The following is a 23,313-nucleotide window of genomic DNA, read 5'->3' as shown; positions in this document are numbered from 1 at the left end:
TCGGAAATTTTCCTCAAAATTTTGTTTTCAAATACTCGAAACGGCTTTTCATTTTGCACAGTGAGATATCAAGTCTCACACCCATAGAGCATAACTGGTAGAATAATAGTTTTGTATATTCTAATCTTGACATCCTAGACAATATCCGTCATGAAAGTGACCTATTCAGTGAGAAGTAGCACGCATTTCCCGCCCGTAATCTCTTCTTCAGTTCAGATTCAATCTCATTTCTCGAAGTGATGTCCACGCCTAGATACTTAAATGTGTTCACTTTTTCAAACTGCATGTCTCCAACTGTTAACATTTCCTGATCTACTGCTGTTGTCATTCTAGTAGTAACCAGGTATTAAGTTTTGTCTTCACTTATCCTTAGACCTACACCTTCACTAACCTTGATTAACGCATTCGCATTTTCTGTTACAGATTCTTTCCTATTGCCAATGATGTTTAGATCATCTGCATACCCTAATATCTTCATATTTCTATTTAACTCCACACCCTCTGAATTATCTGCTGCCATTCGTACAATATATTCTAGGACTAAATTAAAAAGTAGCGGAGACAGAGCATCTCCCTGTTTAAGTCCGTTCTTTATTACAAATTCTTCTGACTCCAGTTTCCCCACGCGTACTCTACCTTTTGCGTTTTTCAAACTCGCTTCTATAAGTTTAACATACTTCTTTGGTAGTCCAAGTTCCAAAAGAATTCTGTACAATTTTGATTCCAATACTGAATCATATGCTTTTGAAATTTTCATTACAGAAAGGAAACTCCAAGCAACGACTCGTGTTTCCATTATTTTGTCGAACAGCTGTAATCATGAAGGAATAATGACGATCACATCGTCCTGCAGTTTCGAAACTTCTCAGAGGAGTATTTAGGAACCTGCAAACAGTATTTGTGATATAACTCTTCGGGCTTTCCCGGCGAGATCTTGACATGTGGAATAATCGGGTCTACTGCCGGATGTTTGTGGCGCTCTGGCACAATACTTCGGCCACGTAACTCGTTGCCTTCTTCAGGGCGCTGGGCATAAATACTGGACAAGATCCTCAAATACGGCAGTCTCAGGTAGCACCTGAAGAAGGCAACGAGTTACGTGGCCGAAATATTGTGCCAGAGCGACACAAACATCCGGCAGTATACCCGATTATTCCACATGTCAGTATTTGTGATAACACCTTACACGGAGTATGTGGGAGGTCCTACGTGAGATGCCTTACTTGTGCTGTCCTCAGGTCTTGAGCAAGGCCCGCGAGGCGTGCCCGGACTACCTCCGCAAGGTGGTGGCCGTGGCGGGCGACTGCACGCAGCCGGAACTGGGGATCAGCCCGGCTGACGCCGCCGAGCTCACCGGCAGGGTGTCCGTCGTGTTCCACGTGGCCGCCACCGTGCGCTTCGACGCAGACCTCCGGACTGCCACGTCACCAACGTTGGCTCCACCTGCGAGGTCATTGCACTCGCCAAGCGTATGTCCAACCTCAAGGTGAATGGTGGTTGACATTATTTATATTCACAGTCTAGTAGATCTAGCGTATCAGTCTTCCTTATCGGGTACAGTTCATTCAAACGTCAACTAAAAAAAAAACATGCATCTTGGACAAGCTATTACGGGGTAATCGATTGGTGAACGTTTTATTGGAAGGAAGAAGAAATGAAGACTGGTTTAACGTACTGTCGACATCGAGGTCATTAGAGACGAAGCACAGGCTCAGATGGGGAAGAAAATCGGTCGTACGCTTTCAAAAGGAACAATCCCAGCATCTGCCAGGAGCGATTTAAGGAAATCATGCAAAATTTAAATCTCGATGGCTGGAGGCGGGTGTAAACCGTAGTCCCCCCGAATGCGAATCCAGTGTGCTAAGCACTACGCCACGTCGCTTTCAGAATTTCAAATTATTACATACAAACAAATTTGCCTGTTTGATGCACACTGGCGGCCGAAGTGGCCGTGCGGTTCTAGGCGCTGCAGTCTGGAACCGCGAGACCGCTACGGTAGCAGGTTCGAATCCTGCCTCGGGCATGGATGTGTGTGATGTCCTTAGGTTAGTTATGTTTAACTAGTTCTCAGTTCTAGGGGACTAATGACCTCAGAAGTTGAGTCCCATAGTGCTCAGAGCCATTTGAACCATTTGATGCACACTGCTCATTATCCCACTGAGGCCAGACGTAAACAGCATTAAAGAATTTCATGGATGGATTAGGAAAGATCAATCGACTTATGTACGCTGCCTAACAAAACCTGAAGCACGCAGAAGGGGGTAGGAGAGTAAAAGAAGCTTCACGGATCGAGAGGATATATGATACTATTTCAGTGATTATAATATTGGAATCAAACAGACAAAGAACTTGGTAGAACGAGCTACCTTTCAGTATAACGCTACACCACCTCTGGTCTGGAGACAGGCAATGATTCGGTAGAGAAATCATAAAGCCGTCGTGTCCTCACCAGAGGCAAACTAGCCCACACGTGTTGTTACTCGCCCTTTATATCCTGCATGTTATGCCTGCATGTTACGCCGAGCTGGTCCCATACATGTTATATCGGCAACAGATGTTAGAATCTTGATGGCCACAACATACAGATAGTTCCTACAGACGTGTGCCATGTGTCGTGTACAAAAATGACACCACGATACAGTCGCGTGAGCGCTAACACAAGAGCCTGCAGGATAACCATGACATTACATTGTAACGTCTTAATTCCCTCAGTCAAGATCAGTCACGACCTGAATTGATAACCGATGGATCTCCACGCCATAACGTGATGTGTGTCACCACTGTTCCCGTCCAAAACATTGAACGAATGGGACGTACTGTTGTGAAATCAGAATTCCCTCAGTCACTACCAGCAGTGACCACAACTAACACCCGATGGCTTCCCACTGCATGAGGCCACAAGTAACACCGCTTTCACTAAAACGTTGGAAGAATGCGACATGTGACAAAGCCACCGCCATATTTACCGACGATAGTCGTCCCGTGTACTGCAGAACCGTCATTCATCGCCGAACACAATACGACGCTATTCATCGTCAGTCCGTGATTCCCGGTCACGGAAACACTCTAGCCGCAGCCGTTTGTTTTGAGGTGTTAACGGCGTCCTACAAAAGGGGTGGTAATTCCTTAAACAGGTTGCCGCTAATCTCCGACCAGCGCTGTGGGATAACGCAGACCGTTGCAGGGACTCCATTAGACATTTTCGGATGTCTGGCGCATGAGGTAAGGGTTAACGGTGTGCCTGGTGCACAACACAGTATTCCTCTCTTGTGGTGACCAGACGCAATCTACTGCAGACTTGACGACGAGTTTGCCTTTCCTAAGGTTCCCCTGCAGTCCAACATTGGGACTCTACCACACCTAAATTTCACAAAATTATCGATATTGCTCAATTCGACCACCTGGTCAAATGTAGGCTCACACTGAAATGATTCAAAGTCTGACACCGTTCGTACACCTTATATACTCTACCAGGATGGTAACAATGCTGCACACAAACAACACTAATCAATTCTTGGAGCCATTCTATCTCCCACAGAGAGTCGCAACTCTAATCATATGCATACGCGCCGATGGTGTGTATGTGTAGGAATTATATTGACATCCAACAATGAGTTTTGGCAATTTAGGCACTAAAAATTCATTGTATTTCTTGTAACGGTGCATCAAACGGATTGAAAACAGCATCAAAATAGTGTGTCATCTGATACGCCAGCTAGGCAGAACAGGTAATAGGATTGTGGAATGGGCCAAATAGGTTGAGGTCAGTTTCACCTTCTAATTGTAATTTATTGTAATTTAATAACTTGTACAACGAAAGCGGCACATAGCCGCACCTTTACCGAATGCAACTCTTTCACGGCTGAAGGCCTCCAAACAAGAAATCTTAACAAATCAACAACATAAGAATCCAATTAAGACAGCAATAAAACAATTTAAAAAACATCACAGCAAGTACATAGAACAAACTTTTGCAACGTGCAATATAAATGGCTGAAGGCCACAGTTAAATTTCAAAATTTTAGAATATATCGCGATAGACTTTTAAAAGTCAGAAGGCCAGAATGTTTAAAACGAGATATCTTAAAAATCAACAAAATAAAAATGCAATTAAAGACGCAAAACATATCACGGCTAAGTGGAAAGCCTGAAGGCTAAGCAGGTGCAATACCAATGACTGAAGGCCACAATTAAGTTTCTAAATTTTAAATTATATTACCATAGTCTTTTAAAGGCAGAAGGCCGCAATGTTTGAGCTTGAAAGATAATTTTAAAAATAAGGCTTGAAGACTGAAAGCCCACAATTAATTTTGCAAAATTTTTAAATTTTAAGTAGCTGAAAACAGATAACTAACACCAGTGGGAAAGACAATAAAGACAACGGAACTCAGACGCCTCCAGGGAGGTCGGTCTGCCCTCGTTCACAAAGGCGAGACAGGTGGTGAGCCCAACTATACTTGATCCGTCGGAACCCAACCGGGGGACAGCCACGGACCGACTGACACAACGACTTGCTTCCCATCAATCAGTACATGGGAACTCAAACACAATAGGTTACAAACATGATAATGAACAATGGAGAATGTATTAGCTGTCAAAATTACACACCATGCTGGACAGCGACAACAGGTGAGGAAAGGACGTTGCCTGAAATTACGTTAGTGGCCAGGGCAGGTAACCGGAACCCTAACGGCCACTAGTCAGAAAATTCCGCTGGTGCACTTGAATTTGAAACACGGTAATACAGTTAACTTCACCCAAAAGAACAGTGTCTGAACTTACGTCAGTGCCCAGTGCAGGAAACCTGAACGCTAACGGCCACAAGGCAGAACATTCCTCTGGTGCACCAAAATAGTTAATTTCAGTAGTAGAAACACTCGGTGTTGCTCACAGGAAATCCTCCCCAACAGTAAACAACCGAAACGAACCACCACAACATGAATGGACGTGGCTTTGGTAGCTGAAACCACTACTGAACTTTGACGTGCTGGGTCTGTGAACGACGAAGCTCATAGCGAATGGACAGCTCCACCCACGCTCCGGACTGCGCAGAGACTGCCAGGACCCAGCCGACTGCGCCGCGCGGAGATAACCTTCCTCGTCCGCAACCGACCGACTGCCTGCAGAATACCGACAACATTTAAAATCGTAGTCAGTGGAAACAACGGCAACTAGACATACAACCTGCAAACACTTGCACGAGGACCTGAACGATACCCAATAGTAACTAAGCACACACGAAGAAAATCGGGAGTCGATGTACACACACAGCCGACTCACGAACGATCGGCTAGCCAAAACGCGTCGTCCGGTAGGACGACCGACCGCCGATCCACCAAGACCGTAGCCCGGCTCAAGTGATGCGTGGCGGCATTGGTGGGGCGAGCCATGTCGACGCAGACCTCACTTCTCCAACCCGACTGCACTAGTGGCGCACTGCAACTCCCGACTGGCAGGTCCGGACTGCGCTCCAGACGCGTTCCAACTGACTGGCAAACCGAAGTCGCGACCCGAACTCATTAGCTTACGACAGACAACGACCGGGAAGCAATAGCAGTCGAGCAAAGATACTACGAGAGGGGATATATCGATACGCGCTGCAAGCGCAGGTCACGGACAGGCAAAGCAGAAACTCAGTCACAGTAGTAATTTAAATTAACGTAGTGAGGTGGAAGTACGTTTAAAACAGGGTGTAAAATACGTGATGGAGGGAACACGAACCACGCGTGGCTCATCATCATTGAAGCAAATTCTTCTACAGATCATAACTTGTAGGAGGACGACATACGGTCTAGGCGAAACAATATTGATTGAAAAGTTGTTAACAAAATGTTACTTAATTGTGTTATTATCGTAGTGAAATTTTTGAGCTTAGTTGCTGTACTTGCAGAAAATTGTAGTGAATTAAGGATGGGTCCGCCTTTTAGCAAGTATGCAAATACACAATTGTTATTTTACTTTAATACCCAGACATGATTCACCACAGTTGCGCTATCATCAGTTGGCATTTGGTTTTATTTCTTTAAATACATACCAACAGATTACATTTAGGTTAGGAAATGTGTTACATCGGATGTTGTTGTTATTTGAAATTGTATATGTTATTTACTGAATGCACTCGTGGTCTAGGGATTGCATCTTTGATTAGTAATTAGAACGTCCTCAGTCCTGGGTTCGAAACCCCTCACCGCTTCAAATTTGATTAATAATCAACACTGGCGGCCGAAGAGTTACTACACAGAAGTCACACTGATTCGGCCAAAGGTATTGTCAAAGAGGGCGGAGGAGCGGACAGCGATTCAAGGCACTCTCTTGTCCTTGGGGAGGGAACTACCCCTAAAGGTAGAAGAATCAACAAAGATCAACTTCATGAGGATGCAGAAGGCAATGGAAACATTGCATTAAAGACACATAACGTGTATCCACAGGACATGTGGCCTGTAAATCTAAAAGTATCATGATGATCTCCCCACTGACAAAACATTCCGGTGTAGTTCTCCATTCAGATATTCGGGATTACAAAGGGGGAAGTGACCATGAGAAAAAGACTGAATAACCAACGAAGGGATAACGATCTGAGAGTCGGGGCGCGGATTGTCAGAACCTTGAACGTGGTAGGAAAGCTAGAAAATCTAAAAATAGAAATGCAAAGGCTCAATCTAGATATAGTGGGGGTCAGTAAAGTAAAACGGAAACAAGGCAAGGATTTCTGCTCCGACGAGTATAGGGCAATATCAACAGCAGCATGGAATCTTATAACGGGATTAGGATTCGTTATGAATACAAAGGCAGGGCAGAGAATGTGTTACAGTGCACAGTTCAATTATAGGGTTGTTCTTATCACAATCAACAGCAAACCAAAACCGACAACAATCGTTCAGGTATACATGCCGACGTTTCAGGCTGAAGATGAAGAGACAGAGAACTTACATGAAAATACTGAAAGGGTAATGCGGTACATAGATGGAGATGAAGATCTAACAGCCATGGGGGACTGGAATGCAGTTGTAGGGGAAGGAGTAGAAGAAAACGTTACAGGAGAATACGGGCTTGGGACAAGAAATGAGAGAGGGAAAGACTAATTGAGTACTATAATAAATTTTAGCGAATACTATGTTCAAGGATCACAAGAGGAGGCGGTGTACTTGGAAAAGACAGGGTCATATGGGAAGATTTAAGTTAGATTACATCATGGTCAGACGGAGACTCCCAAATCAGATACTAGATTGTAAGGCGTACCCAGGAGCTGATATAGATTCAGATGGCAATGTAGTAGTGATGAAGACTAGGCCGAAATTCGAGAGCAGGAAGAATCGATATGCAAACATGTGGAATACGGAAGTACTAATAGACGTAGAGACACAAGTTCTCTAATGCTATAGATACAGGAATGAGGAATAGTTCAGAAGGCGGTTAACTGAAGTGGAATGGACATCTCTAAAAAGGGCAATCACAGAAGTTGGAGCGAAAAACATAGGTACAAAGAAGAGAACTGCGAAGAAACCATAGATAACAGAAGATATTCTTCAGTTGACCGATAAGGAAGAAAGTACAAAAATATTAAGGAAAATTCAGCAATACAGAAATTCATGTCGCTGAAGCGGGAGTGTTTAAACTCAGAAGAGTAGTCTTGGAGCCACTCTGTACCAGTTATGGATTTGTAGGGTGTCACATTGTCTTGCTGGAATTGCCCAATGCACAATGGACATGAATGGATGCAGGTGATCCGGCAGGATGCTTACGTACATGTCACGTGTCAGATTCGTATTTAGACGTAGCAGGGGTCCCATATCAACCCAGCTGCACACGCCCCACACCATTATAGAGCCTCCACCATCTTGAATAGTCCCCTGCTGACATGCAGGGTCCATGGCTTCACCAGGTTGTCTCCATACCCGTACACGTCCATCCGGAAGATACAATTTGAAACGAGACTCGTCCGACCAGGCAACATATCTCAAGTAATCAACAGTCCCACGTCGGTGTTGGTGGGCCCAGGCGAGCCGTACAGCTTCGTGCCGTGCACTCATGAAGGGTAGGCGAGTGAGCCTTCGGTTCCGAAAGCCCATATCGATTATGTTTCATTGCATGTTCGCACGCTGACCCAGCATTGAAATCTGCAGCAATTTGCGGAAGGGTTGTACTTCTTTCACCTTGAACCATTCTCTTCAGTCGTCGTTGTTCCCGTCTTGTAAGATCTTTTTCCGTCCGCAGCGATGTAGGAGATTTGATGTTGTACCAGGTGCCTGATATTCAAGATTTACTCGTGATACTGTTGTATGGTAAAATCCCCACTTCGGACATGCTGTGTCCCATCGCTCGTGCGCCGACTGTAACACCATGTTCAAACTCACTAAAATCTTGATAATTTGTTATTGTATCAGGAGTAACCGATCTAAAAAGTGATCCATACACTTTTTGTCTTATATAGGTGTTGACACCGCGTGCTTGGGGGGTTCCTATACGATATTAGGTAGTTGTACCAGTTCCTTTGGGTCTTCAGTGAATGTAGCTGGCGCGACAACGTCCAAGGGCTTTTTTCGTTGTCATTTCTGGTGTGGTTCGCCGCTTGTTACTCCCAACGGTGGTTCGCTGCAGCACGGGAATTCAGGACCATTCACCTTGAGACCTTCTTATTTCTTGCTGAAGTTTTTGTGTTTCTATAGCTTCTCTGAACAAGCGGATGTGATAGCTTTTTTATGCAGCAAGAACTTCCGTGTCGATGAATTTTACTGCGTGGTAGGTCTCACTCATCGCGTGCTTTGCCTAGTGAAATAGCTCGTGGAATGGTTGCTTCTGCTAACAGCTGGAAGGCGTCGCAGTCCTCTTAGTTCAGTGGTGGGCAACATTTCGAATCACAGGCACTGGACTTAGCACCTCATAAACCTAAAGGTGTGGTACCTCGTACATCGACGATACGTATTGGAATGACTGTACGATCATGAAAGACCAGGATCACAGAATATAAGAGGCACTGCAGGTTGGGACGGGTGGAGAAATCGGCCATGGCTGAGCACGCGTTGTGTGAGACCGACCACATGGTAAAGTTCGCCGACACCGAAGCTCTTGCTGCAGAAAAGATCTATCACATCCACTTCTTCAGAGAAGGTATAGAAATACACATCCATGAAGGTAGCTTCAACAAGAAAGCAGAAAGCCTCAGTGTGAACGGATCTTAGGTTCCCATGCTGCAGCGAACGACCGTTTCAGGTAGCAGTAGGCGAACCGCACCAGAAATGACCACGGAAGAACCCTAGACGTTGGCGCGGCAGGTACATATAATATGCGACCGCGAGATCAACTCCAGTCCACCACTAGCAATGGAGGGTAAAGCTTTGACAATGCTAGCCATTCGTGCAGGTGAAACGTAAAAAAATCATCAAACAATCGTCGGCCGAAGAACCCGAGTCAGACAGAAGTCAACAGACAGTTTGTGAAAATCGAGGCTGAGTAACTGTCTCAGTGGAATATATGTTAAGGTCATTTTGTCTGAAGATTTAATTTAAACTACTCCAGTTCCTTCATCATAGAAATAGAAACCAAAGAAAGCAAAGAATACAGGACAATTTTAATTTCGTGTGCTTCATAACAAAAGTCGTATGTAGTCTCTTACATGAAAGGTAACAAAGAAACTTGAGGTAAAGATGGGGGTGGGTCTGTTTTGAGTCACGTAATGGAAACGGAGAAGCTATTGGATGGTAGAGAATGAACTGACCAAGAATGAGTAAGGTTAACAGTAATATGTACACATGTTATGCTGACTGGAAAAAGACGTTTGACAGATGAAATGCATAGTCTCCCAACAAGTCATTGACGACTTCGCTGTCCCAGCCGCTGAATACTCTAAAAAGTAGGGAATAAATACATATGCTTGTCAAAAGTCAAAGAAAGGAAAGCATTGTTTAAATGATAACAATAGTATATGCCACATATAAAAGTTGCATCTTATTTAAAGTCAGCGAAAAATACGTACATGGGCAGACATTTACAGAATAACTCAACTTTTCAGCGCAGAAGACGGAAGACACGACAGAAGTGAGCTAGCGCTCATAAAACGAATAACGCGTGTCTCAGAATGAATAGATAGTTCCGATTTGAAATACAGATCGCTGTTATCTTTCATAGGATATCTGCGTTTTACAATATCGGCTTAAACGAAATTCTTATATATGTAATTAAGGAAGGAGAGGTGCACATACGCTCTAAAGCTAAGCTCTACCCATAATACGAATAACGAAAACATGTGTATTTTCTATAGAAACATATTACGGAGAAGTAGCCTGCTGTTAATGCAGTCTCTGAGGACAGGATGCTGGTAGAGGAACAGTGGTAGCTCGAGACTGGCGACAGGCATTAGCTGAGACCAATATCTGAAGAGGTATTAGACGAGAGTGTTATTTCCCATCAGTACTTTTCAGTGTTTGTATGGAGAAATTAACGTACAAGGCATTGCAAGAAACAAGAGCGATACCATCAACTAGAGAAAGGCTGAAAGTATTTTATGAAGAGGATCAAGCAGGGATGGTAGAATCAATCGATGTGTTACAAATTGTAAGACAGGGTCGTTACACTGGGGATTGAATATACAGTGAGACAAATGCTGGAATGGTCTCACAGATGAGAATCACCACACGTCGAGATTTCATGAAATTATCATTCGAAGGAAAGGCTTTCGAAAAAGTAAAATTATTTTTTTGGATGGAAAGTTTCGTTTCTAGCTGAGTAGAGAAGATGAGAATTATAAATGTACCCAGAGGATTGGAAAATGTGGAAGGTTTGCTAATAGATAAAACCATTCCGAAAGAACCAAATTGGAAATCCGTTAAGTTTTCGGAGTGTAGTTTTACATGGTAGCGAAAAATGAAAAGTCAAAAATATAGATAAATAACAGTTTTGAAATGTGGATGTGGAGATTAATATCTACAGTGAAACGGACAGTCGGAATATCGAACGAGGAAGTATTTCTAAGGACAGAAGAATTTAAGGTTGATATTGGATGGGATAGTTATCGCAAAGAAATTAATTTCAAGGAAGACTCACTGAAGGAATGATTCCAATGAAGGGAGGGAGGAGAGGAACAAGATTTGGTATTTTAGATGAGATTAATAATGGGAAAAGTTAGCAGGATACTAAGAAAGAGGCACAGTACAGGGGAATAGAGACGGTGTCCTGTAGCAAGGCAAGAGCACCAAGCAAGTTTTGGGAATCGAGCGACAAAGATTGGATTAACTTTTTAGTGCATTCCAGGTCCATAGGATGGATTATCTTCATCCTCTGCAAACTCCTCCTCCAGCTTCCTCTTGTTCCTCCTCCTGTTTACTCTTGCTTGTATTTCTAGACTCTTTACAGCCCTGTCTGCAGCCCGAAGGCGTTCCTTGTCTAAAGCAAGCATCGCTTGTTGTTGTGTTCGTAGATTTTGCTACCATTTTCTTCAGTTGCAGTTACTGCAACACTGTTCCAAAAGGTGGTCATGTATGAACACTTATCACATTTCAGTTGTATTTCACTAGCAAGTTCTACGTGCTTTATTTTGGAGAGTTCCAGACCAACTTCACTACAATGAATACATCTTACACAGTTTGAAAAAATTCCTTTGAGAACCGACATATCAAATATTTCATTCACATCCGATTCGCCCATAAAACATTCATAGTTTTCACTCATTGAACCAAGCTTCTTCTGTGAAGTATTTTCTTTCCCACTTTGACTGCTATGGGCAGGTGTACTTGAGAGGTTAGGTTCACTCACTTGGTTATCGTCTTTATTGTTTACAGTAATAACACATACCTTTGGCTTTCCAACATTTCTCCTTTTCTTAAAAGCCTTCAGAGGATTTCTAATAACTTTACTTTTACTCATTATTATACTTCAACAAAACAGAGACTCAAGAAACAGAATTAATTACGAATATTTTCGAGATAACGACAGAGTAAATAAACATGAAACAATCGACAATCACACCAGCGATATATATTGAACCATCACAGGTTAGCCACAACACATATTTTATCTCACATCACTAAAATGTACCTGATGAACACGGACGTTAATAATAACACCATTTGACAGCAGTTTAACAGCGCCACAGTGGGTCACGCCCATGTAGAACACATTTCAAAAAAAAATTTAAAAATAGTTGTAGTCTTCGGAATTGAATAAAATATATATCTATTAAAAGTAAAATTTGAACTTTTCATGATTTTGAGCCTTTCCGGAGCCCCTTAAGACGGATCTGCCATGTCTAGATATTAGTATCTACACAGCTTCTCTTTCGTTCACAGTGTGGGGAATAGAGATATCCCTCCGCCTTTGATGACTTGTCCTTACTGGAGACGGCGCTACAAAAGGCCTTCCAAGACGCCTGTACGTAAGATGTTCCTTCTCAGCATTCAAAAAACTGGATTACTACACTACGTGGGACTAATGTCTGTGAACGTCCTCTCCCTTTCTCTCCTGCTTCATGCCAACAACAACAGCCTGTAAGTTGTAACTTGCTTTAAAAAGACTGGGTAAATGGATACAGAAGAAATTTTTAAGTTTTTCAACTGAGAAATGAGTACGTGCCCGTTATAATGGTCCGTGTTCTGGCTTTGACTTTGGTGAATAGAGGGTAAGTGCTATCAACCCACTTCAACACTTATCCTCAGAAAGCCACGCAACTATAAAAAGGAGGAATGGCTTGCACGGTACGCAATCAGTGAATACAACTATCTGACAATAGCATATACCGCACTGGTCATTCGGATATGATGAAAGCACCATCACCCATCTCCATATAGGACACTGCCCAGTAGATAATGTATTTTTCCTCCATCAGGAATATATCTGTCCCCTTTCTGACCCTCTCCGACCTTAAATGACTAGGGCATAAGTACCGCTGTGTACCGCATTTTATCAGAGAATTTCACATTTTGACGAGTAAGACAAATTTAGGCAAGGACCTGTCTTCTGTTTCGGCTGATAGTGAGAAAAGATAGCAAAGCTTTTGAGATTACGTCTCTCATGTATATTTCAGCGTGAGCTTTGAGGCTGGAGCTTCTGGTTTGTTGCAGAACGGCTGGCTCATAGTTTTTCAGTAATACAGTTAGCAGCTCTAGTTACCTGTTTTAGCGTTTTAATTGCCTTTTAAAAAGTGTGTGTGTGTGTGTGTGTGTGTGTGTGTGTGTGTGTGTGTGTGTGTGTAGTGAAACAACAATTATCATACTGTTATATGTGTTATATGTGACAAGAGAGTCAGAGCTAGCTTCACTTTCGTGTGACAAATCCTTGTAATCTTAGGTTTCAACCACATTTTTAAGGAACATAACAATAAATGATACCACATGTACAGAAAACTTTCGGGCCTATGCAGTATACTTATGAACTTTTAACTATGAGAATAATTAACAACGGAATGTAAATCATGATTCTGCAATTTAAATTAAAATGAACTGTCAAGATCGCAATAATATATCTTTATATTTCCGGTTGCGGCTTATATACAAGCAATCTTCAGAATTTTTTGGCCCCCTAAAGCTGGTGCTGATGGCTCCTCGGATGTCTCGTGGTACCGCAAAAAAATTCTGAAGATTGATTGTATATAAGCTGGAAGCGGTCAATAAAGAAACATTATTGCGATCTCGATTGTTCGTTTCAACTTAACATACAACATCAGGTCACTCCTCTCCGTAGACTATGTTGTCCAAATTTATGTAATACCTCTATCGTTGGCAGTCTTGGCTGTATGAATTTTAGTAACACGGAAATAGAGAAATAATGTAATTACTCGCATATGAAGGTCTTAGACAGGGTAAATCAGAAAACATAATGAAATTAAAAACTTAAAATTTCTTCTGTTTGCGTTTTACAGAGGAATCAGAAAATTTCTCGTTGTCTGTCAAGCTGTAAAACTCCCTGTGGCAATGGGTGCATTTCTCAGAAATTTTGCTGGATAAAATGCCGTCCAAACATCTCAGGTTTGCTAACCAACTTCTTTTTATTTCGACAGGAAAGAAATTTGCCGTTGGAATAAATACAGTATTTGTTCCCTGAATGCCGTTGCTATCAACAATAGTAGGAAGAGTGTTGCGTTCATACTGTACGTTCCGAAGCGAGAACATCTTACTGTGTCGTTATTACAGGCCATAGGTGTTACTGTAGACGTGACGAGGCTGTTATTTCTTGATTGCAGGCTTTCGTCTACATGTCGACGGCGTATGCACATGCTCCCAGAGATGAAATCGACGAGAAGTTCTACCCTCCAGCACTGAAGGCTGAGGAGCTGCTCAAACTGATCGGGGTCATGGATGACGAACAGCTGGCGCAGATATTCCCGCTGTGAGTGATCAGTTTTCACTGTTTCCTGTTGTAGACAGCTGTTTGCAGCATTTATTTGTCCACATACGTACAGCTGAAATCTGTAGCAGTTCGAATCTGCAGAACAAGAAGTAGAAACCTTACTCTCCTGTTATTTATTTTTATTGCCATTTGGTGTATGTACCACTCTGTCAGCCGCACATTACAAAGGTAATACAAACTGGCGAACCTAAAAATTGAGATCACCCGCCCAATAGTCTGCTGATCCAGCTCTGGAACGCAATCTAACACCGATTCTGCGTGGCACGGATTCCATAAGTCCTTGATACCGTCGCCTAGAATAATTATTTAATACCTTTACAGACGAATGGAAAAACTGGTAGAAGCCGACCTCGGGGAAGATCAGTTTGGATTCCGTAGAAATATTGGAATACGTGAGACAATAATGACCCTACGACTTATCTTAGAAGCTAGATTAAAAAAAGACAAACCTACGTTTCCAACATTTGTAGACATAGAGAAAGCTTTTGACAATGTTGACTGGAATACTCTCTTTCAAATTCTGAAGGTGGCCGGGTTAAAATACAGGGAGCGAAAGGCTATTTGCAATTTGTTCAGAAACCAGATGGCAGCTATAAGAGTTGAGGGATATGAAAGGGAAGCAGTGGTTGGGAAGGGAATGAGACGGGCTTGTAGCCTCTCCCCGATGCTGTTCAATCTGTATACTGAGCAAGCAATAAAGGAAACAAAAGAAAAATTCGGAGTAGGTATTAGAATCGATGGAGAAGAAATAAAAACTTTAAGGTTCGCCGATGACATTGTAATTTAGTCAGAGACAGCAAATGACTTGGAAGAGCAGTTGAACGGAATGGACATTGTCTTGAAAGGAGGATATAAGATGTACATCAACAAAAGCAAAACAAGGATAATGGAATTTAGTCGTGTTAACTCGGGTGATGCTGAGGGAATTAGATTAGGGAATGAGACACTTAAAGTAGTAAAGGAGTTTTGCTATTTGGGGAGTAAAATAACTGGTGATGGTCGAAGTGGATATAAAATGTAGACTGGCAATGGCAAGGAAAGCGTTTCTGAAGAAGATAAATTTGTTAACATCGAGTATAGATTTAAGTGTAAGGAAGTCGTTTCTGAGAGTATTTGTATGGAGTGTAGCCACATATGGAAGTGAAACATGGACGATAAATAGTTCGGACAAGATGAGAATAGAAGCTTTCGAAATGCGGTGCTACAGAAGAATGCTGAAGATTAGATGGGTAGATCACATAACTAATGAGGAGGTATTGAATAAAATTGGGGAGAAGAGGAGTTTGTGGCAAAACTTGACTACAAAAAGGGATCTTATCAACGACCATTGTCACTTATATCTCTTCTCGAATCTGAAGCTCTTGGCTGAACGGACTGGCAGAAATTCTGATTTCCAGTCAGAGGAAAATCCTTTCTATCCCACTCCATCTTTCAGCCACTTTCTGGAAGTCCTCCCCAGTAGCAGGAATTCGACTCTGGAATAATCTCCTGCATTATGTTGGAGAAATGAATAACATTTCCTGTTTTAGACGACAATTAATGACATATCTATTACAGCAACAACAGTGGTTACCATCGTACCTGGACGCACTCGTTTACCATCGTACATCCTTCTTTTCAACCAGACCTGACTCATTTACCGGCATTCAGAGGTTGTGCAATCTCCTTAAATTTTCTTTCCCTTGAACTCGCTGTATCAGAACACACCTATTTCGTACACATATAAACCCTTTAATATACATGCCACTAACATTTATTCTTACTATTATTATTATTATTATCATTATTATTATTATTACTGTTATCACTATTAGTGGTGGCAGCAGCAGTAGTACAAGTGCTGCTAGTATCAACTTCATTAGGTCATAGCCAGTTGAATTTACTCACATTTTGACCAGAAAGGGGCATTAGGATTGACTTAGTGTTTTGTGTTTTCGAATCACTTCACACATTAACATGTACAACTGAAAATACTTGTAAGTACGATGCGGACTCAGAAACAGAAGAGGACAGTTGCAGGTGTGTTCAATTATTAACGACAATAATTGTATTTATTCCAAAATGCATTATACAGTACAATCAGAAACAGTTAACAAATCTTTAAAATATAATTTCTTCCTCTACTACTGCGGTGTTTTATAAGGCCTTATTTACATTTGTACTCCTTGCTACAAGTAAGCAAGCTCACACATCTGAAGATGAAAATCAGTATAATGCACATTCACGAGTCCATATTGTTTACGTGCTTCGTTTTTACCAGAAGCACCTGACCGGTACGAGATGCGCAAGACCATGAGTTGTCATAATTAAAAGACAAACAAGAAAATTCCCTCTTTCACGACCCCTTTCAACAGCGACCTTTCTATTAATAACATCGTTTATAAACAGACTGGATAAGGCAGCACCATATTTGTTGTTTATTAAATACCTCCATGCAATCTACTTTCCCTCTGCATTCCAAGCGCTACACAGATAATAGGAACCGACAATTTTTCAGGCGCCAGTTCAAAAATAATTACATTATAAACGACGTGACTATCGATAGTTAAACCAGAGTACCGGTAGTGACGATAGTGCAGATACTATCGATTAATAGACAGTTCATTGATGTTTAAGTAACACTACTCTGCTAGAATGACAATGTCATCGGCAGACCTCAAAGTTTATTTTCTTCTCCATGATTTTTAATTCTTACTCCAAATTTTTCTTTTGTTTCCTTTATTGCTTGCTCAATATACAGAATTAATAACATCGGGGATTGGCTACAACCCTGTCTCGTTACCTTCCCAACTACTGCTTCCCTTTCATACCCCTCGACTCTTATAACTCCCATCTGGTTTCTGTAAAAATTGGAAATAGCCTTTCGCTCCCTCTGTTTTACTCCTGCCACATTCAGAATTTGAAAGAGAGTATACCAATCAACATTGTCAAAAGCTTTCTCTAAGTCTACAAGTGCTAGAAACGTAGGTTTACCTTTCTTTAATCTATCTTCTATGGTAAGTCGTAGATACAAAAATACAAAATTTCGACTTCATTTGCAACATGTCGTGGATGTTAATAAAACAAAGTATTATATACAGGGTGGCTCAGTTAAACCCTTTATTACATATATCTCTGGAACAAAAATAGATAGACTTTCACTGCTATGAACGTAAGGCAGGGGCTCATGAAAATAAACTCTATGAGACGTTCTAAACGTAAGCAAATATTAGTTTCAACACAAATTCATGTCTTTTTTTAATGGACACCCCATATTATTTCTTACGAGATCAATAACCTGGAAAATCACAAAAATACCAGCATTGGTTGCGTCGCAATATGTCAACTGTATCACGAGAAATTGCCTGGTGTAGGTCACCTCCTGTACAGGTGGCTGGACACAGTAGACACTGAAGCATATGTTCAACAGTCTGTTATTGCCCGCAAGGCTAGACTGTGAAAAAGTATGTGATAAAATGGATCATGTACCATAGACATTTTGATTTCGAATAAGTCATTAACGATCTAAGAAAGGGGAAAGCAAAAGGTTATGACAAAATACTAGCTGAAACTGTAAAGACATTAGTTAATGAAGCAATATTGTGGCGAAAAATTGTTAAAGCTTCATGGCCATTTGTTGGCAAACTGCCTTTTTGCTGATGTGTCGAGTTCTTTGGCAGGCGTTTGATGATTTTTCTGACATTTCGCCAGCGCTAGCGGCTGGCATTGTTAAAGCTTCACCCTCCATCGCTGGTGGCGGACTGGAGTTGATCTGGCGGCCGCAGATTATATGTACCTACCGCGTCAACGTCCAAGGGCTTTTCCGTGGTCATTTCCGGTCTGATTCGGCCCTTGTTACCCGCAATGTTGGTTCGCTGCAGCACGGGAATTCAGGACCATTCATCTTGAAGCTTTCTTGTTTCTTGTTGAAATTATTCTCATGTTTGTGTGTTTCAATAGCTTCTCTGAATAAGCAGGTGTCATAGCTTTTTTATGCTGCAAGAACTTCCGTGTCAGCGAATTTTACTGCGTGGTAAGTCTCACGCATCGCGTGCTCTGCCTCGTGAAATAGTTCGTGTAATGGCTGCTTCTGCTAACAGCTGGAAGGTGTCGCCGTGGGCAGTCCTCTTAGTTCAGTGGTGGGCAACTTCCTCATGGAACATTTCGAAGCACAGCCACTGGACTTAGCACCTTATAAACCTAAAGGTGTGGTATCTCGTACATCGACGATACCTTTGTTGAGAGTAACCATGGTGAGGAACAGCTCTGTGACTTCCTAAGATACTTACTTGAACGGTCACCATGCCAACAGAAAATTTAATGAAGGCCGAAAAGCACTACCAGCAACTTACTCTGAATATGATGCTCACGAGGGATGGTGGAAACCTGGGACACAGAGAGAATCGAGAACTGACACAGATAGACCGATACGTGCACAAACTGTCAAAACACCACCCGAGCCAGAGAAAAGACATGATTAATACGCTCGCAACGCGAGCAAGCAGAATATGTGAGTCGCAGTACCTCATTCTCGAGATACTACACATTGAAAGCGTTCTGAGGGCAATGGATACGCCACCACTTACATAAGAAGTGTCACAGAGTCAAACATCCCGCGAAGTGACACAATGGAAAAAGAAATATTGGTTACGGCCGTTCTGACATACATTCCGTGAGTGACGGGCAGAATCGTTCGTATATTGCGTAAACACGGCTTAAAGACTATTTATAAAGACAAGAAAGATTAGAGAGTCTTAGATCGACAAAGTGGAGGATCACAGAACATAAACGGCATTGCAGGTTGATGCGGGTGGAGAAATTGGCCGTGGCTGAGCATGCGTTGTGTGAGACCGACCACATGGTAAAGTTCGCTGACACAGAAGTTATTGCTATAGAGGAGAGCTGTCACATTCACTTGTTCAGAGAAGCTACAGAAATACACAAAAATGAAAACAGCTTCTCTAGGGTGTATACTAATTGTGTATAATAATTATGTGTTATTTATGGTTGTTCAAAGCAGAGATCCAGCACAAAAAATTTTATAGGTTTTGTGAACATTTTAGAGACTTTTACACGTTAAGCCACAATATTCGGAAGCAGCAGCAGTCGAACAAGGAAAGCCGGCACGAGTGTAGTCATTGGTCACGTTTCCGCCCAACTTGAGAAGGACGATGACCAGCGGAGTTTGCGTAGTAGCAGCAGTCAGCACTTCGCCAGATGAACGACCAAGCAGATGGGCAAAGCTCCCAAGGAGAACAACAACCAGCGCGGCTTGCATATCAGCGGTCAATGCTTCAGCAACTGTCAGCATATTGAACTCGCGTGAACTCACTGCAACATACATCCTTCTGAATCTGCTTAGTGTATTCATCTCTTGGTGTCCCTCTACGATTTTTATCCCCCACGCTGCCATCCAATGCTAAATTTGTGATGCCCTGATGCCTCAGAACATGTCCTACGAAACAGTCCCTTCTTCTTGTCAAGTTGTGCCACAAACTCCTCTTCTCCCCAGTTCTGTTCAATACTTCCTCATTAGTTATGTGATCTACCCATCTAATCTTCAGCATTCTTCTGTAGTACCACATCTCGAAAGCTTCTATTCTCTTCTTGTCCAAACTATTTATCGTCCATGTTTCACTTCCATACATGGCTACACTACATACAAATACTTTCAGAAACGACTTCCTGACACTTAAACCTATACTCGATGTTAACAAAGTTCTCTTCTTCAGAAACGCTTTCCTTGCCATTGCCAGTCTACATTTTATATCCTCTCTACTTCGACCATCATCAATCATTTTCCTCCCCAAACAGCAAAACTCCTTTACTACTTTTAGTGTTTCATTTCCTAATCTAATTCCCTCAGAATCACCAGACTTAATTCGACGACATTCCATTATCCTCGTTTTGCTTTTGTTGATGTTCATCTTATATCCTCCTTTCAAAATACTGTCCATTTCTTTCAACTGCTCTTCCAAGTCCTTTGCTGTCTCTTCCAGAATTACAATGTTATCGGCGAACCTCAAAGTTTTTATTTCTTCTCCATGGATTTTGATACCTACTCGGAGTTTTCCTTTTGTTTCCTTTACTGCTTGCTCAATATACAGATTGAATAACATCGGGGAGAGGCTACAACCCTGTCTCACTCCCTTCCCAACCACTGCTTTCCTTTCGTGCCCCTCGACTTTTATAACTGCCATCTGGCTTCTGTACAAATTGTAAATAGCTTTTCGCTCCCTGTGTTTTACCCCTGCCACCTTTAGAATTTGAAAGAGAGTATTCCCGTCAACATTGTCAAAAACTTTCTCTAAGTCTACAAATGATAGAAACGTAGATTTGCCTTTTCTTAATCTTTCTTCTAAGATAAGTCGTAAGGTCAGGCTACGGAATCCAAAGTGATCTTTCCCGAGGTCGACCTCTACCAGCTTTTCTATTCGTCTGCAAAGAATTCGCGTTAGTATTTTGCTGCTGTGACATATTAAACTGATAGTTCGGTAATTTTCACATCTGTCAACCCCTGCTTTCTTTGGTAATGGAATTATTATATTCTTCTTTAAGTCTGAGGGTATTTCGCCTGTCTCAGCATCTTGCTCACCAGATGGTAGAGTTTTTTCAGGACTGGCTCTCCCAAGGCCGTCAGTAGTTCTAATGGAATGTTGTCTACTCCCGGGGCCTTGTTTCGCCTCAGGCCTTTCAGTGCTCTGTCAAACTCTTCACGCAGTATCATATCTCCCATTTCATCTTCATCTACATCCTCTTCCATTTACATAATATTGCTCTCAAGTACACTGCCCTTGTAGAGACCCTCTATATACTCCTTCCACCTTTCTGCTTCCCCTTCTTTACTTACAACTGGGTTTCCATCTGAGCTCTTGATATTCATACAAGTGGTTCTCTTTCCTCCAAAGGTCTCTTTAATTTTCCTATCTTACCCCTAGTGAGATAAGCCTCTACATCCTTACATTTGTCCTCTAGCCATCCCTGCTCAGCCATTTTGCACTTCCTGTCGATATCATTTTTGAGACGTTTGTATTCCTTTTCGCCTGCTTCATTTACTGCATTTTTATATTTTCTCCTTTCATCAATTAAATTCAATATTTTTTCTGTCACCCACGGATTTCTACTAGCCCTCGTCTTTTTACCTACTTGATCCTCTGCTGCATTCACTACTTCATCCCTCAAAGCTACCCATTCTTCTTCTACTGTATTTCTTTCCCCCATTCCTGTCAGTTGTTCCCATGTGCTCTCCCTGAAGCTCTCTACAATCTCTGGTTCCCTTCAGTTTATCCAGGTCCCATCTCCTTCAATTCCCCCCTTTCTGCAATTTCTTCAGTTTTAATCTACAGTTCATAACCAATAGATTGTGGTCAGAGTCCACATCTGCCCTGGAAAAGTCTTACAATTTAAATCTGGTTCCAAAATCTCTGTTTTACCATTATATAATCTATCTGAGATCTTCCAGTATCTCCAGGATTCTTCCATGTATACAACCTTCTTTTATGATTCTTGAACCACGTGTTAGCTATGATTAAGTTATGCTGTGTGCAAAATTCTACCAGACGACATCCTCTTTCATTTCTTACCCCCAATCCATATTCACCTACTATGTTTCATTCTCTCCCTTTTCCTACACTCGAATTCCAGTCACTCATGACTATTAAATTTTCGTCTCCCTTCACTACCTGAATAATTTCTTTTATCTCATCATACATTTCATCAACTTCTTCATCATCTGCAGAGCTAGTTGGAATATAAACTTGTACTACTGTAGTAGGCATGGGCTTCGTGTCTATCTTGGCCACAATAATGCGTTCACTATGCTGTTTGTAGTAGCTTACCCGCACTCCTATTTTTTTATTCATTATGAAACCTACTCCTACGTTACCCCTATTTGATTTTGTATTTATAACCCTGTATTCACCTGATCAAAAGTCTTGTTCCTCCTGCCACCGAACTTCACTAATTCCCACTATATATAACTTTAACCTATCCATTTCCCGCTTTAAATTTTCTAACCTACCTGCCTGATTAAGCGATCTGACATTCCACGCTCCGATCAGTAGAACTCCAGTTTTCTTTCTCCTGATAACGACGTCCTCTTGAGAAGTCCCCGCCCGGATCCGAATGGGGGACTATCTTACCTCCGGAATATTTTACCCAAGAGGACGCCATCATCATTTAACCATACAGTAAAGCTGCATGCCCTCGGGAAAAATTACGTCCCGTAGTTTCCCCTTCGCAGTACCAGTACAGCTAGGCCGTTTTGGTTAGTGTTACAAGGCCAGATCAGTCAATCATTCAGACTGTTGCCCCTGCAACTACTGAAAAGGCTGCTGCCCCCCTTCAGGAACCACCCGTTTGTCTGTCCTCTCAACAGACACCCTTCCGTTGTGGTTGCAACTACGGTATGGCCATCTGTATCGCTGAGGAGCGCAAGCCTCCCCACCAACGGCGAGGTCCATGGTTAACGGGGGTGGGGGGGGGGGGGGGTGTTTCCTCCGTATTATACTCATTTAAATCCGACTGAGAATATATTGGCATAGGTGAAAAGTACTGAGGCAAAAAACAACAAGAAATTTGCACTCAGTGAAGTTGAAATGCTGGCAAAAGAAGTCATTGCAAATGTTACATCACAGGACTGACGTCAAGTTATGAGCCATACCAAGAATATGTTTAAGGAGACGTGGATTGAAGGAGGACTGTGTCGAGTTTTGAGTAATACGTCACTTCTCTTGTTACTGTGTTAACGATTGCTTCTTTTGCCCTAAACACAGCAGAGTTTACAGAGATACATCTCAGAAACTTTCTACTGCAGTTGAAATAGTGACAGAATCCTAAAACAGCGTATTATTGAACTAGCAACTGAGGGCGAGACATATCATTAGTTTGAAGAAGCGCACTCTCAGACAAAAATAAATGTTCAGCTTCTGCATTTACATTGTTGCAAAACCCACAGGAATTTTCGTTTCACAGGCTACTGATGGTTCTTGAAAATTG

At 42.1% G+C, this 23,313-nt stretch overlaps 1 protein-coding gene across 1 annotated transcript in view; it reads left to right on the top strand.

The window, feature by feature from the left end:
- Positions 1 to 23,313, top strand: part of LOC124712432 (fatty acyl-CoA reductase 1-like) — a gene marked incomplete at its 5' end in the record, with an annotated part of 126,867 nt that overhangs the window by 27,205 nt on the left and 76,349 nt on the right. Inside the window, 3 exons of the mRNA XM_047242726.1 lie at positions 1,239 to 1,469; positions 9,920 to 9,937; positions 14,171 to 14,316. Of these exons, the coding sequence (XP_047098682.1) occupies positions 1,239 to 1,469; positions 9,920 to 9,937; positions 14,171 to 14,316 (395 nt within the window). The remainder of the gene's footprint in view (positions 1 to 1,238; positions 1,470 to 9,919; positions 9,938 to 14,170; positions 14,317 to 23,313) is intronic.

This window comes from Schistocerca piceifrons, chromosome 8 (assembly GCF_021461385.2).
Source record: "Schistocerca piceifrons isolate TAMUIC-IGC-003096 chromosome 8, iqSchPice1.1, whole genome shotgun sequence".
In the NCBI taxonomy this organism is placed as follows: domain Eukaryota; kingdom Metazoa; phylum Arthropoda; class Insecta; order Orthoptera; family Acrididae; genus Schistocerca; species Schistocerca piceifrons.
The sequence above is the reverse complement of the archived record's forward strand: the minus strand, read 5'-3'. Positions and strand labels throughout refer to the sequence as shown.